At 47.8% G+C, this 16,304-nt stretch overlaps 1 protein-coding gene across 6 annotated transcripts; it reads right to left on the reverse strand.

Annotated features, from left to right (window-relative positions):
• Positions 1 to 839: 839 nt before the first annotated feature.
• dtnba (dystrobrevin, beta a) lies at positions 840 to 16,277 on the reverse strand. 6 transcript variants are annotated; one of them, XR_008693889.1, is made up of 23 exons: positions 14,331 to 14,378; positions 13,646 to 13,748; positions 12,847 to 12,896; positions 10,660 to 10,751; positions 10,492 to 10,572; positions 10,200 to 10,413; positions 10,047 to 10,132; positions 9,651 to 9,805; positions 9,461 to 9,560; positions 9,202 to 9,368; positions 8,106 to 8,230; positions 7,244 to 7,312; positions 6,522 to 6,599; positions 6,246 to 6,333; positions 6,068 to 6,147; positions 5,467 to 5,580; positions 3,691 to 3,787; positions 3,477 to 3,497; positions 3,209 to 3,362; positions 2,953 to 3,042; positions 2,703 to 2,799; positions 2,232 to 2,263; positions 840 to 2,103 (listed from the first exon to the last, which is right to left on the reverse strand). XR_008693889.1 is itself a non-coding variant. In XM_055506494.1 (22 exons), exons 3-21 carry the CDS (start codon positions 10,748 to 10,750, stop codon positions 2,256 to 2,258), a joined length of 1,863 nt encoding a protein of 620 aa, XP_055362469.1. In that variant the 5' UTR covers position 10,751; positions 12,847 to 12,896; positions 13,646 to 13,822; the 3' UTR covers positions 840 to 2,103; positions 2,232 to 2,255. The 6 variants fall into 6 exon arrangements, 3 of the variants coding, with proteins under 3 accessions (XP_055362469.1, XP_040925370.1, XP_055362470.1); XR_008693888.1 differs by lacking the exons at positions 13,646 to 13,748; positions 14,331 to 14,378 and adding an exon at positions 16,016 to 16,277; XM_055506494.1 differs by lacking the exon at positions 14,331 to 14,378 and having other exon boundaries at positions 2,232 to 2,260; positions 2,752 to 2,799; positions 13,646 to 13,822.
• Positions 16,278 to 16,304: the final 27 nt, after the last annotated feature.

The raw sequence follows: 16,304 nt of genomic DNA on the forward strand, positions 1-16,304 counted from the left end.
AATGAGCAAATTTCAAAAAATCTAGTTAACTTTTATTGTTTTATTATCATGACTAGTTGATTTTTAGCCATCTCCTGCTTGAGAACAAATTAAACTCAGTTTCACCTCTGGGAACATAAAGGTGAACTAATCTTTACTACACAGGGTCATCGGGTGTGTGGTGGGTGAGGAGCGAAGGGTTATTTATGGCAGTGAGGAAGGTCAGGAACAACAGACGACCTCCCTGAGCTTTATTCAGTCTACGCTTTACGCCCCTCACTCACCATCTGAGTGGCCTCTAAAGGAAGCTCATGGGAAAAGTGTGAAGTGCTCATTCGTAGTAATGAGGACACTAAACCTGGAAGTTAAAAAGTCTCAACGCGAAGGAGAAAACTAGTGGGGACATTAATTATTAGCATAAACCGTAAGCACAAGACAGAAGTTTGTTTGTGATGTGGGATATAAAAATGTGTTTTACTGGGCTGCTGCTCTTTAAATTCACAGCACCGAGATGCTTCTGTTTTATAGGTTAGTAGGTCAGTCACCCAAATACCGGTAATTTGTTTGATCTAAAACATACCTGCACTAGACAAATGTAAAAGCTTTTATATCAGCCTAAACGCCACATGTATCTTCATTAAATACTTGAGCATCTGTGCTTAGTTACTTCTCACTTCTGCAAAAGAAGCGAATGAGGAGCACAGAAAACGTTTATCACATCATACTTGTTTTGGTGCAGCACAGATTCGTTAAAGAACATAAACAAACCTGGAAAGATGAAATGTTTAGGCAACAGAAAAGGGAAACTTTCCTCATCCATGTCTGATGCTGCTCGACCGACACAGACCGTGGACACTCAGTTTGATGTTGAATCTCATTTATTGCGGATAATTCACACTCTCCTGCCCCACGTTCGGCTCCGGCAGGTTCAGAGCCGACGCATTTACAGATTCACGTTGGGACGCGTCCGTCCCGTCAGTCTTGATTTCTCTCGCTCGCTCTTTTACACATACACTGAATGAAAGTTCATTCAATTATCAAATCACTCACATGAATTCAAACAGAGCTGGTCTAAGAAAAGGAAGCGTCCAAGTGAAAACCCAGAAACAGCTTCAGTATAAATATAAATGTTGGTAAAAATATCTGACAGCTGTAAAATGTACCTGATCTCAGCTTGTGACATCACTGTGCAGGTTTGGTTCACACATAGCATCACTCTGCACATTTTGGTTTGTTGGATCGACATGAATTCAACTTTAGGCTTTAAAGGCAGCAAATAACTGAGAAGTTATTTTCTGGCAGGCGACAAAATCACTGCTTTGTTGCATAGATGCAGTCAGATGAATGGCACTTTGGCTCATTATAAAATAACTGTGTCCCTTTAGCCTAATTTGAAAACTCCACATCCTCTCTCTCACACACGCACACATAGTAATTGAATATGTTCATCCCACTTCAGTACCGGGAATCCAGAGTCCAGAACCACCTGAGCTGTTATGAGACCCGCATGGTGGCGCTGTCTCATCCAGGTTTTAGTCACCTGAACCAGGACTGGGACCTGGACTCCGCTGGGTGGGAGCTGGGCTACATGTCCCATTAAAGCTCATGGTGTCAGCAGGGCCTGACCACACGTCTAAACACATCTCTCAAACGCAATGAATAAATGGAAACAATCAAATCAAAGCAATAAATACTAAGCACACAGTGCCGAAACGTAAAACATGACAAACTTCCTAACGTCCTTTTGTTCTGTGGTTAAACACAGCATCGCCCTCAACCTTTCCTGCAGTTTCATCCTTCACAAACTCCAAATAAACATCCTTCTGTCTCTTCAGTGTCCCTCTCACTTACTCAGCCCTCCTGAAAACAGAGCACACGCACATGCTACAGTACAAATCAGTAGGTTTCAGATTCATTACGCTATGGATGATCAAACCAAAAACAAACAGAAAGCACAATGACAAGACACAGAGTCACAGCTATACATCAGTAGTGACCCCAGGGGGCCGTTTGGTGTCCAGCATCATGATTGGTTGATTGGCAGCGGTGATCTAATCCCCACTGGCTAACGATGTATAGAGGGAAGATTCAGGTTTCTCTGGCCAGGAGGAGACATCGTGCTGCCTGAGGAGAGACAGACACGAGTTAAACATTGACTTCCTGTCTTTCAGCCAGTTCAGCACAGTGACTAATAAATAAAAAAAGCTGTCATTTTAGTTGGAGCAGCTGTGAAAAGGGATGCGATGACTTACTGTCCTGTTTGTCCTGCGATGGCTTTACCCTGCTAAAGAAAGAGAGCAGTTACAGAGTGCAGTAAAAAGCTAAAACCAGAGGTTTCTGCCAGAGACTAATAAAAACCACACCAGCTCTTGGCATGAAAACATTAAAAGGACTCCACTTGGCAGGTGCTAAACAAATTGACTTATGCCAGTAGAAAACAGTCTAGCAAACTTTGAGTTAACTGTGCTGAGTCTGGACCCTGGCCTCATGTCTGTCTGGCTGCGTAGGGGTCGTCTGGTTAGTACTACAGGCCCGTCTGAGTCCGTGGGGAGGGGGTGGGGGCAGGAAGCAGTTTCACCGCTTCGTCTCCACAGGGAGTCCCCTTGTAAAGAGGAGGGGCTCTATAAAGCCAAGCTAATAAGATGGGACATTAACAAAGCTGCAGTAGCAGCAGCAGCACCTGCAGACTGATACGTCACACGTGTGTGAAACAAACAAGGTACCTATGTTATTGACCCTTGAATTAAAACTCCTCCTGAGAGATGGACCCACCTCGGTCCTTCCCGTTCAGCAGTCTCTCCTCTTCCTCCCGACCATCATCTGGTGAGAAACAACCACATTTTATCAGACATAACTTGATGAGTGATTAACAGGAACGTTTCACATCTCAGGAGGTGTGACTTGTGTGTGTGTGTGTGTGTGTGTGTGTGTGTGTGTGTGTGTGTGTGTGTGTGTGTGTGTGTGTGTTTGTACCAGAGTGCAGCTCTTTGACCAGTGAGGACACAGTGTTAGTGATGGAGTCGGCTGCTACCAGCAGGTCGTTCCTCAGGTTCCTTCTGGGACCTGAAGATTAGAGATCATCATCACCATTTTGACTCCACAACGCTGCTACCGCACAACAGACTGTGTGTGTGTGTGTTATGTTTGGTAGAACAGAAGCACATGATCGCTTTAGGATTTCACACAGAGCTGAGAATGCAACAAAACGTTATGACTATGAAAATCTTACCGTGAGCAAATGCCTCCTGCACGTCGCCGCCGACTCCGGCGAGCGAGTCCTGGGGAGGATACGCGTGAGCCGGGGGGGACGCAGCACCAACAGAGCGGGAGGGCGATGGGCTCGGCCGAGAAGGAGACGCGTGAGAGGAGCCAGCCGCCTGCGCCTACGCCAGGATCAGAGTAGTTACAGGCCACTGCCACCACTTATGACCTTCAAACGATTCAAATATGCTTTAAAGGTTGGACACAGATGCCACATTCACACCAGATACACTTACTGCCTGCCGCTGTTCCTCATCCTACAGAGCCACAGCAGTCGGAAACAACAGGATGGAAAAAAGGGCAGAGACAGTCAGAAAGGGTGAAATGACTAACAGAGAAAGAAAATTGGCCTTGTTACTGCAAAGAAGGGAAACAAGGGAGTGTGATGGAGGAGGAGGAGGAGGAGCGTGGCGTGGCACCGTGCTGAAAACAACCATCTTTGTGTGTCACCTTGAGCAGCTTCATCAGCCCCTCCAGCTGCACCATCAGTTCCCTCCTGCTCTCCTGCAGACACGACATCCTCTGCTCCAGCTCATCTTTCCTCTGCCTGCAACACACACACACGCACACTCCATTACTGTCACTCCACAGTGTCAGGCAGCAAAAAAACAACACCCTGCGTAATAACACATTAATTCACTCTTAGCAACCTAATGCGCTGCTCATTTTCGTTTGGGGCATCGGTCCGGCTTCGACTTCTCTTGGCACCGAGTCTCATGTGGTTACTGAGTGACTGGATCAAACCTGGGAACAGGCCAGAACTCTTCCCTCGCCCCTGCTCCTGTATTAAGAGTTGTTAAGCTGCCTCCACAGCAAAATAAGAGAGAGAAGGGATGGATGATCCTTGAAGACACTGGGGATCCGAGCAGCAGAAGATTAGAGAGCTTTGAAAATTAAACCACTGCGTAATTAGATGAGGGACCTGAATGACATTTTCCTTATGGCAGAGCAGAGAACTGTGAAACTAAACCTCGAGATCTTCACAATCTGATCTATCCTGATACGCACCAGCAGCACAGTGCACTGAACTGGAGGCTCCCAAAGTATCCTATCCAAAACGCACCAAGTAGGAATGATAAATTCATATTTACAGTGAGATGACACAGGCTGTGTTTAAGCGTCTACATTCGATATCAGAAATCCTGACTCATGTCAAACCAGAGCAACAGTGTTCCCAAACAGCATGTGGTCTGGAAGGGACATTAAAGCACAGATCTTCAAATTCATGGTTGAAAATAAATGAGTATATAAACATCTACCAACAAAGAGAGCTTGAGTCATAAATACAGAGCCGAGTCTCTGTGGCCCCAAAGCCAATGAAGCCCTGCTTTATTATTACATGGCTCTTTTCCTTCGCTTTACTTGAGGACTGAGGGGCTGCTCTCAAGGTGCCCCAGGCAGACATGTAGGCAGAGAAACTTGGAAAAGCGTCCATGACCATGGATGGGTTCAATGGCGTCTGGGTACAAACTCACACCTACAGTTATGGTGGAACTGGGGAACAGGCAAAAAGCCCAAACAGACAAGTGGAGAACACGCAGACTCCACAGAAGGAGGGCGAGTGGCTCGTTAAAGCGGCAACAGTCACTGTGCTGCCTATTGTCAAGAAGACTTCAGAAAATCACTTTGAAACCAGATGCAGGTTATGGGATTTCACATTATTCAGGACTAGTGGGTTTTGTCTAATATCATATTTCATCCCCTGGAGGAAACGTCTCTACAGCCACAAGCTGCTTCAAACTTGGTGTCTCTGCATATTTTAAATCTTGTTTATATTTGTGGCAGTGACAATGAAGAATACCATAAAAATACATACAACAGGCTGCCGGTTTCAACCAACAGAGAACTGGCAGGAAAAACATCTGAGCACAAAATAAATGTTTAAAAACTCAATCTATTCAAGGATAGAGTGCGCCATGATCTACTTCTACAATTTGTCCACCAGACAAATCATCATAAAATGGTGTCCACTATCTGTGCTGTTAGAACTATTTTATATATTGACATAAATATATTGAAGTGCTGTCTGTTCTTACAGAAAACCATAAACATCCTGGATCTGATTCTTCCATTTGTTTTTTACAAAATGCGCCATCTGTCGCCGCCACCTGCCATAAAGCAGCGCCGCCACCGTGGGAAACGATGGAGGAACGCGAGGGCAGGCGGAGGCGAGCTCCGAGAACCTCAGCTTCACGCCTGTGAACATGCACCGGAAGCCGAGTTCACCTGAGCAGCCGGAGCTCGGCCAGCAGCGTGGGGTTGGTGCTGCCCTTCTCCGGACTGGGCTGGCACGCCGCGTCGTGCTCTGCGCGCAGACGGCGGATCTCGGCCAAGATCTCTCTGGGAAATAAAAAACACAGTGGTCAGCTAAAGGAGGAGAGTAAGACACAGCTGGACAGAGCGAGAGAGAAAACACACACACACACACACAAGTCCTGGATTTTATGTAAGAATGATTTGATCAGACAGTTTAAACTCACACATACAGCGGTGCTGGAAAGTTTGGGAAACCCTTGAATTTCTTTGTGGATGTGACTGGTCATGTTTTCACAGTTAAATCCTCAATTAACCCCAGAATGTGGAAAATGCTCAGAGCTTAAGTATTTAGCTGTGTTCCAGGTTGTCTTGCTGAACGAGCCCCACCCAAACGGAGATAACGGCTTGACCGTGTTTCACAGATGAGATACGGCTCCAGACAAACCACGCTTCGGCTTTAAGCGAACAAGTTTCACCTCCACACTTGGCCTGAACTAGAACATGCTGCCTATTTATATTGTTTCCATTTAGTCATTAATGATCATTCTACTGATGATCACACATTTCTAACCTGTTCTTGCTCTCCAGCTGAGCAATGAGCTCCCTCTTCTGTTTGTTCACATCGAAGTTGATGCTTCGCTGAGGAATCACCTGAAACAAACACACACGCACACACACACACGCCCCTTTGTCACGAAGGCCGGGTGTGGACACATTTTTAGCCTATTGTACTGATGCTGTCGACTCACTCCTGCACCGTCCGTCTCTGCTAGGCGTGATGTGTAGCGAGCGATCAGCTTGTGCTCCTCGTCTTGTCTGCTGGGACTGTCCACCGCACTGACACAGCAACAGGAACAAGATATTGTTCAGCCTATGAGGCTAACCTTATTGTGAGACCTGCTCACCTGCTCTCATTACAATCATCATTATAATGCCAATAAGCCATTCAATTAAACCTGGCCTTTAACTCTGCAGCGCTCACTGAGCCCCTTATGTAAGCAGCCCCCCCGCTGAGCCTCCCTCACCGTGGGCTGGTCTGGAGGCGATTCACATATGCCGCGATCAAGGCGTGTTCCTCGTTCATATGCTGAGCCGCTGCCAAGCTGCACAACAGAGAAACAGAGAGGCAAACAGACTGTGATCCCATCTCGCCAGTGTGCAGGATGCACAACAACACATTTAGCAAATTCAACCAAAATGAGTTAACCACCTCACCTGATGGGATAGAAAACATACATTAGTCTGATTTGGTTCGCTGGAAGGTGCTCCAGCTTTTCACCCAGTCGTTCCCTTCAACAGTCTCTGTGATCCGATCAATAATTAGCTGTCAAACATTTACTATAAATAAGCCTCTGCTGTTGTTTCAGTGCTGCATGACTCAACCCTCCTCCATCGTCCTCCTCCCTGTCACCCTCCTGCTATTAAGGGACCATTTGTGTAAGCGTCCCACAGTCACGTAGACTAACAAATCCTCCTACATGAGAGAAGGTTTTGAAAGTTGACCTCTAGAACTAAAGCATCACCAAAATGTCCATAGATGTGTTTTGTCGGCAGGACAGTTGCTCTAATTTAGTGTCGACTACATGATTGAGTCTGTTCATCTGCCACTACACGTCTTAAGCACAAGTCTCTTCTGATGAAAATAACCTAAAATAGTTGTTAGCCTCACCAGTTAGTCATTTTTCCAGTCATTATTTATCCAACCCAGATTCTGAGGGTTAGAAAACTGAAACATGTCAGACGTTACCTCTTTGAAGACTGTGGCGCTGGTGGGGACAGCATGGTTTCACCGGCGTTTCCAACCAGTCGACAGGGGCTGAACACACACGAACACACACACACACACACACACACACACACACACACACACACACACACACACACACACACACACACACACACACACACACACACACACACACACACACACACACACACACACACTAACAATGTATGAGACCCATGTTAAAACGGTTCCAACAGTGAGCTTAACAGACCATATACACACAAAGGCGTGCGCGCTAGGACCCACACACATTCTCACACTCACACGCTCTCACATGCTCTTGAGTTCATTCATGCAACAGCGGATCGCGCTGGTCTGAGCAAACACAGACAGGCCAAAGATCAGCAAAGGGGAAAGAGAATAAAGGCATAAAACAGGCAGAACTGGAGAAAACCTAAGTCTGAACAGGGGAACGAAGCGGGAGCTGCTCTGGTGGAAACATACTCACATCTGTGCAAAGTGCAGTCTGAGCTGGATTCAACATGTGCCTAATGGCTGTAATGACCCAGTCTGTTTGGAAAATCAAACCGTGTGGATCTAGACGAGGGTGGAGCAGCAGAGCGGGGCTCTTGTTGACTCTCAATATCTTTCGTTCTACGTGTGAAACTACAAGTAACAGCCAGCGATCATGACGTCTGCAGCCTGAGAGTAAGTGCGTCAAACTGTACATCTGTACCTTAGGTAACAAAAGAAAGCAGCTATGTAGAGTATGTGATACAGCCATGGTTCTAGCTATACTGGTCCTGGAATTATGGTATATGGTTATAACTGACACAGGCCACACAGCTTTAAGCACCCTGTGAATACAAAATAAAGGACTTACACTATGTTGGAGAGGTTGAGGGTCCTCTCAGGTTCCTCTGGGTACATGAGGTGGGGGGGCTCTCTGGACGACACGCAGCTCAGGGTTCTGCTCAGGGCTCGGCCCAGTTTAGATGCAGGCGACTTCTACACAAACGCACACAAATGCACAAACGTCAGGACACAAATACAATGTGGCTGAATAAAAATACAGAAGAGAAGCCGTTCCACGGCCTGAAGCTGAATGTGTGAAGTCTGCTAAGGATTAACAGGACAAGCTGCCTGCGATGAAGAGATTAAGTGAAAATATTCCAAGCCTCGGTGTTACAAACTCTAGGCGCACTCACTCACTAAGAGGGAAGCTACAAAGGCCGATAGAATAACTAAACGGCTACCAAGTCCAGCAGACCCACAGGAACCCCCTGAGGGAAAATATTTAACCTCACTAGAGCAGGTTAACCTACTGTATACGAGGAGACCAGGCGTAGTGGCACGGACAACAGAATATACAAGACCGCTAACGTGCACCGAGAGAAGCTACAGACAAGTAATAACATGTAGCAAACACAGGACTGACTGAGAAACAGCACGTAGCAACACAAGCTAACACGGGAAGGCAGAACAACATGCCAGACAAACAAAATACTGCACATGTAACCGTCAAGCAAACTGAACACGTAACAACACGAGACACAAACCTGACGTGAGACAGCACCACAGACACAGACCTGGAAACGGATAACAAGCAACCGAAGCAACGAGAGAGCGTGAGTGGGAGCAGTCCTCAAACACTAAAGCTATGGAGGCAGGTGTAGGTGATGAACATACTGAGACAGGAAACAGACAGTTAGTGACGTTACACCAACGAAGAAGATGAGACTGAGGAAGATAAGACGCGCCTCTAGCTCCTCTGATGAATACTTCAAGCTTCATCATTATTATTAAGTCTTCTGTTCCTTCACTTTTAGACTTGAAGTTGGGAAAATTTGAAGAAAAAAAATCACGGAACTTTTGGCAGGTTGTGAGTATTTTCCTGCTCTAACATGTTTAGTAGTTAAAGGAACCGACACACAAACACTGCCCCCTGTTGCGACGAATGCGTAACCATGGTGACTCACCCAGGACGAGTGCTCCTTCATCCGGTGCTGGTTGCTGTGTGAGCCGCTGGTGCTGCCGCGCCAGAAGCAGCTCTGACACAGCTGGTAACCGCGGCAACGGAGGCAGCGGTAGCGGAAGCCCGTCATGCCGTCGCTACGACAGTAGGAGCACGACACAGGGTGGTAGACTGAGAGACGGAGAGGCTGTCAGTTGGCAGTTGAGGTGTCTGGTTGCTTCCGGTTCATTTAATGATAAAGCAGCGAGGGGACACAAGCATACCGTGCTCCACGTTGGCCATGCGGTGCATGAGAGGCAGCCAGACGAGGCACTGAGGAGGCTCGGCTATGATGTCCAGGAACATGTTGAGCATCACCCTCTTCTACATGAACAAACAAACGGACGGCTCTTCAGGAACTCCAACACAGAAAAAGGCACAATCCTCAACCAGAACCAAAACGAGGAGCTGTACCTGCTGTGAGAAGCACGAGCGTGCCACAGTGTGCGTGTAGCCAAAGGACGGACCTTCATTCACGGCGGTGGGCAGCTTCAGGGCCTCCCTCAGGAAAGCATCAAACTTTGACTGAACCAGCGCACCTTTGGAGTCAGACACCTGAGAAAACACATCTGCACAGAGAGAGAGAGAGAGAGAGAGACATCAGTGAAGCAAACCAAACGCAATCGCAGCAGCGCTGACATGCATTATCCACAAGGTGGCACATATGCAGCATCAAGTCTCAGCCAGGCTTAGTTCTATATGAAGCAATAACACGATCATGTCTCATAACTATGAACCTAATTACTCATGTTTTCAGCTTCACTCCTTCATGTATTCCTGACAGTCAAGAGGATTTGAGGCTGTACTCACAGCGGAGTTTATCCACCAGCTTCCCTCCGCACAGCGTGGCCAGCATGGCCTTCACAGACAGCACCGTCAGCCGACTGTCCGCTTCACTGCAAGACAGGCAGTGAGTGTAACGCGTGGATGCGAGTTCAGACGGGAGCGTCGGCCTGCGTTTACCTCTCTATAGCGGCCAGCATGAACTCAACCAGCAGCACGGTGCTCTCCCGCGGGTCGATGGTGTGTGTGGTGGGCAGCCGCTTGCCGAGCTGGTTGAACAGCGACGACACCAGGTTTTCCAGTCGGGTCACGGAGATGCCGGCGTGGAGGTCGACGGCGTTCAGACCGGCGTCTCGCACCGCCTCGATCACGTTGTATATGTCGATCAGATGCACTGGAACGACGGGAGAGGAGCTTCAGGACGATGAGGCCTACAGTTAGGATCGCTTCAACACTTCAAACCTTGACTCACAGTTGCATCTCTTCTGGATGAATCTCAGTTTACAGGCGGTTCGATACGTGGACAGACAAATGCCATCAAAGTTCTGCTCCCCTGTGAAAACCACAGTCAGACATGATGGATAATAACAGGAGCATCATCCGACATACTGTAATCCTTTAGGTTCAAAGGTCAACTCACCAAGCTCCAAGAAGAGCTGTCTCCCCTCTGCTCCTGCCAGCGCTGAGGCCCCCCTCCCTCTGTCACTCAGCCTCCCCTCCTCCATCACCATCCTACGTATGAAAAACAGGACAGAAGCAACGAGGACTCTTAGCACCTTGACTTGATCCAAGTATAAAGAGATCTCAACCAGTGAGAGACCAAAATGGAGAGACACACACTGTATCTGGACACAGATAACACAGATGGCTGACAAAACGTTAATTTCATCTTTTCTCTGGACTCTGTGTCACCTTATTGTGCCTCCAGTCGGTTCTCTGTTCTTGGGCCCCTGGGACCGATTGCATTCAATAATCCACCCATGGCTTAACTCACTGTCACAGACACACCTGCGCACACGCGCACACATACACATACACAGATTCAGATTCAAGAAGGGTGCTTGGTAAATAAACGTGAGGAGCAGCTGATGAAATCTGATCCGGGGTCTCGACAGGGGAAAGGAGTCGACTGTACAAGAAAACCAAAAAGGAAGCTCGCCCACCGATGTCAGGTGACACAGTCGTCATAGTAACAGTTACACTACACCGCAAACCAGAAACGCACACGCGGGCAAATATTTGCATTCCTTGTATAAATGTGGTGACAGGCCAACCCCTAACACACACACACACACACACACACACACACACACACACACACACACACACACACACACACACACACACACACACACACACACACACACACACACACACACACACACACACACACACACACATTCCAGAGAGGATTTGAGAGCTTCCCAGGAGACGTCGTGCTGCCTCCAGACAAAGGAAGGATTCCTCTTTTCACTCACTCTGAATCCGACTCTCTCCTCCACATTCCCTCGCATCCCAAACAGCCGTCACTCACACATACACTGCTGCTGCCAGGTCAGTTCAGTACAAACTGAGCAGTGACAGCCGTGCTGGGCCTTCAGTGTGCCCTTGAGCAGAACACTGGGCAGCTTAGGTTACAGCTATGCAACGTCCCCGTTGAAACTAAAACTGTCCAGTCCTGACTGCAGAATAACCAAACCTGTGTCTGAAGGAGGGGCTGATACGCAGCATCATTAAATCAGCTATGACTATGGTATTATATGGTTAGTGCACAGTAATTTACTGTAATTCTCTGTAATTATGAAACTATCTCAGCGACATGCGTTTACATTTGTGACATTCATTCCATCAGATGTGAATGTGGTCTTAGATTTCACCTAAATATGTAACAACAGAGAAACAGCGTGTTGAATCTGTTACTGCGGGTCGTTACACAGCCTCTGACCTCTTTAGATTCCACATTGCATGCACTAAAAAGGCTCTACGCCTGTTTCTAAAGGTTTCGCCCGTTGCCCGACTGCATTCCCATGCTGAGTAAAGTGTTATTTCCAGCCCGGCCTAGTGATAACTGCACCCGGCCTGTCTGACGCGGAGCAACATTTGGCCTGTGAGGTCGCCTTCCTATTTTAACCCTGACAGCTTTAAATCATGCTGGATTCAATTACCCATCTTGAACGCACCCTTACGCTGTGTATGTGAGGGAGCGCTGGCTGCCGCTTCCCCAGTCGGTGGGTCTGAGGCTGCACTGACGGTGACATAAGACAAAACACTTGATCTCTGACATGCAGGTAAAGCACATCTGCTGCTTGTTGAGGTTCACAGCTAAAGCTAATTAACACTAAATGTAACACTATGGTGCTAAATGACAACAAAGAGTTGATGTCAAAGAACACACAAATGTCATTACCATCTCACAGTCTGAGCCTTGAGGCTCAATAATCCCACTTTAAAGCTTCTCCAACTCAGCTATCACGTTATTTGTGTAGGCAGTAAAATACCAGCTTTATTACCACAGTAGAAGGAAAACTGTGAATTATACGCTGTCGTGCAACTCACATAAAGTGCTTTGTTAAGAAAATTAAGTGTAAACGTTAGCACTAAATCCCAATGAGAGGCTCAGCTTCAGAAGGTGAAGGGACGTTCATGTGCGTCTGTGTTTGTGTGTTTGTGTGGCTGGCGGTGCTCACTGCTGTTGCACCATGGTGTTTTATTATGGCTGACATCTGCTGAGCTTTACGGAATCGGCACACGCAGCCCTGAATACACACAGTCTGAACAGATGATGCACTCGCAGACGGACACCAAGACGTGTGTGGTCTGACGATACCTCTCCGAGTCCGGGGGTCACACGGCACCGAGGGTCTGGGTACAGGACGTCTAAAACAGAGACAGAGAAGAAAAATCAAGAGGACATTAGTTACTGGTTGCATCATTCAGGAACCAGAACTTTGACTCCGTACTATGAGATCACAACTAACGAGTAAGCAACATCACCACAGGTGTTGACACACACGTTAGAATATGATGTTCCTGTTCAGGCTGCGGTTACAAACCTCAAACACTACATGAGCTCAAAATTGTTCCAACAGATACATGAATAATAATAAAAAGGAAGAGTAAACACAATCAGCCTTAGTTCTATTTGAACTAATTCAAGTAGCAAATAGATCACCATTCAGTGTCTTAAAACTTATACCTAATCCTGTCGAATGGGAGAAAAGAGCTACATGATGATTTTTATGACACTACAAACAGTAAAACAGTGGATTTCACACATTCTCACTAGATGAAATAAACAGTTAGTCTTCAGTTTTTTAACTCAAACTCATTCCTCAAATATAAAAAGTTTTTCGTTGCCCACTGGCAGCATCTCACAGACGATATAAATAGAGTGTGAGCCTCTGGTGCTGCCATTCACAGCCCAGCGCGGACCACAGCCCGTGCACACGTTCGCCTTCCCGCTGCAGGTTTGTGTGTGACAGTGCAGAGGTTTGACAGGTGGAGACCACCCAAACACAGCCCTGTGCGTTTTCCAGCACCCAAACACACACCACATCTGAGCAAATGGCCCTGAAAAGAAACAACCACGTCATCGCCTTCTCCCACCTTCGCTCACGCGTACACACCTGCTGACAGGTATCGGCCGCTTTCAGCGCGACGACGCGAAGCTTCAGTTCGTGGCCACGACGCGAACACAAGTCACAGATACTGGAGTCACCGGTTTCACCGCTGGACGAAAGAAGAATACGCCAAGGCACAGACAGGCGTCAGGCAGGCAAGAGGGTAGAGGGGGTAAGAGGGTGTTTACCGCACGCACGCACACACGCACACACGCACACACGCACACACACACACACACACACACACACACACACACACACACACACACACACACACACACACACACACACACACACACACACACACACACACACACACACACACACACACACACACACACACACACACACACACACAGCATGCCACATTATGACTTGCAGCTGCTCTGTATTCTCACCGTCAGCCCTGACAAGACATCACCAGTGTGTGGGCGTGCTATGATGCATAACATACAAGAAGCTGGAGCGGATGCAGGAACACACAAACAACCTGTTACTGTCAAACACAGACAGATGGAGCAAAGCAAGTGAAGACGGAGGGATTTAACATTAAACTGTTATATCTGTGAACAAAAACTGTAAAGTGAGAGCTATGACTCCGTGATCATAAACTGAAGGTCAGCGAGCCCCTAATGTAAAATTAAATCAAATATTAGATCAATCACGCATTAACATCTGCGTCTGCACCGACCTTCCTTCGATCCTTTTCCTTCACAGCACGAACAAACACCAGCTACTCGCAGGTTGACCCGAATGCAAAACTGTCCCCAACCCCTGTCCTTCCAGTCTCTCCCTCGTGACCTTTGAACCCTGAGACCAACCGCCATGACCCCCGGTAAAAACAGAAGCAGCTCTTATCAGATTGCACTCCTCTCAGCTAAAGCTAGCTAAAGCTAGCGTGTGTAGCAAATGGCCTCAGGTCATGTTTCACTGTCCCCACCAGCAGAGCTCGTTACAGTGCTTCATTCTGGTCAAACCTAAGAGTGAAACCAAGCCCAGTCCTGAAGCCTGGACCAGTAACATGGCGGCACCATCAGAGAGAAGCGGAGTCAGATATGGAACATCACAGATAAAGGCATTCAGACGAGCAGGAGATGAAGATGTGACAATAATAAGGCAGAAAACAACAGGAAGTGGGTGAGAAAAAAAAAAAGAACGGAAGTGAAAGCTGAGCAAAGTAGAATCAGACTCTAAACATGTGTGATGACCTGCATCCAACTGTACTGAGAGCAGTTTGTGCAGCAGATTAATGGGCACGCGCTGAACTGTCTGCACTTCATCAGTTAATCAAATTAAAAGCAGCCTGAGTGTTTACACTGAGACGCTGCTGAACCTGAGCATTACCTCAGTAAACAAGCAGAGATCACAGACGCTCCATGGTGGAAAATGACTCGGATTCACTATAATTTAAACTGATATAAACGAGATCCTGGATCAGAATTACGGGTCTGCTCTAATCACAGGTTTCACCCTCACTGCGATTATCCCCCTCACACAGCAGACGTCAACACAAGCCCGAACCTCCTGCACGCGCTGGTGGGAATGAAGCAAACACGGACGCGTGCAGGTAAAAAGGTCAATACCTGGTTCATTCCATGGGACAAGCATCAGAACCTGTCACCACTGGATCCTTACGGTTCCTCTCATCTCAGCTCGTGTTACAAGGACTCTGGCTTTGGAAGTGTGGAACCTGAGACTGGCTGGAAAAACCTCTTCCTGTCACTAAATCCATAGCTGACCTTCTTGATCATGAACTTGGCCGTTAATTGAATATTGTGTTATGCAGGTAAAACAAAAAAACTAAATAATAATAAAGGTCTGTGCACTGTTTTTAATTCAATCAGTTTAAACTATGAAACGAAGAGCTCATGGCCCCAAGCAATGAGCCGGACTCCCCACCGGACCCCACTCTTTGCAGAGAAGCGTTCGGTTCTTCTGAGCAGGCTCGGGATGTTTGGCAGGAAGCCAGCAAACGTAAAACTGCCAGATTTTTGAATGGAGTCTGGTTCCTCCCCCTGCGCAGCGGACCGGGAGAGGCTGGATTTGGACCACGGTCTGAGGTCTGGAGCGGCCCGGACACCGAGAACACGGCGTAGGACGTGGAGTAGAAGCTTTTAACGGGCCTGGCGCCTTCGCCTGTGGTTCTGCAGAGTTTAAATGAAGTTCTGACTGCTTGGGGGAAGTTCGGTGACATCTGAGCGGCCATGTTGCAGAAAAGTTTTAACTCCCTCCTCACCTTGTTCCACCCGAATGAACGTGCGCGTAAAATCTGTCCGTCATATTTGTATATATAAATTCAACTTTAAACGGACTAAAACGTTGTTAAATGTGTGTTTCCCGGCTCGTGCCTCTGCGTGGCGGCGCCTCCACACTCACCGGGACGGTTCTCGGCAGGTACCGTGTCCGAGCACCAGCATCGACAGCCAGACGTGTGGCGACGACTTCTGCCCTCCTCGCTCGTAAAACCCGCTTCTTGTTTCGGTTCCGTTTGGTGCCTCCGCGGCTGAAGTACCACCTTCGCCCGGTCCCGTTATTTATTTCCGTGACGAGCCATGTCGCTCACCTCCGTGCCCGCCCGCTGCCGCTGTTGCTGTGAGGAAAGGAGGCGCTCCCCGCGCTCCTCGCGCTCCGTCCGCTTCCCGCCCCCCGACAGACACAGCTGGAC

This window comes from Betta splendens, chromosome 24 (assembly GCF_900634795.4).
Source record: "Betta splendens chromosome 24, fBetSpl5.4, whole genome shotgun sequence".
Classification (NCBI taxonomy): domain Eukaryota; kingdom Metazoa; phylum Chordata; class Actinopteri; order Anabantiformes; family Osphronemidae; genus Betta; species Betta splendens.

Excerpts from the sequence above, each read along its gene's own strand:
- dtnba (XM_041069436.2), bottom strand. The coding sequence starts at position 10,750 with ATGGTGATGGAGGAGGGGAGGCTGAGTGACAGAGGGAGGGGGGCCTCA. Across the intron at positions 10,573-10,659 it reads ACAGCTCTTCTTGGAGCTTG|GGGAGCAGAACTTTGATGGC; the intron begins GTGAGTTGACCT and ends TGGTTTTCACAG. Across the intron at positions 9,561-9,650 it reads GCTCGTGCTTCTCACAGCAG|AAGAGGGTGATGCTCAACAT; the intron begins GTACAGCTCCTC and ends TTGTTCATGTAG.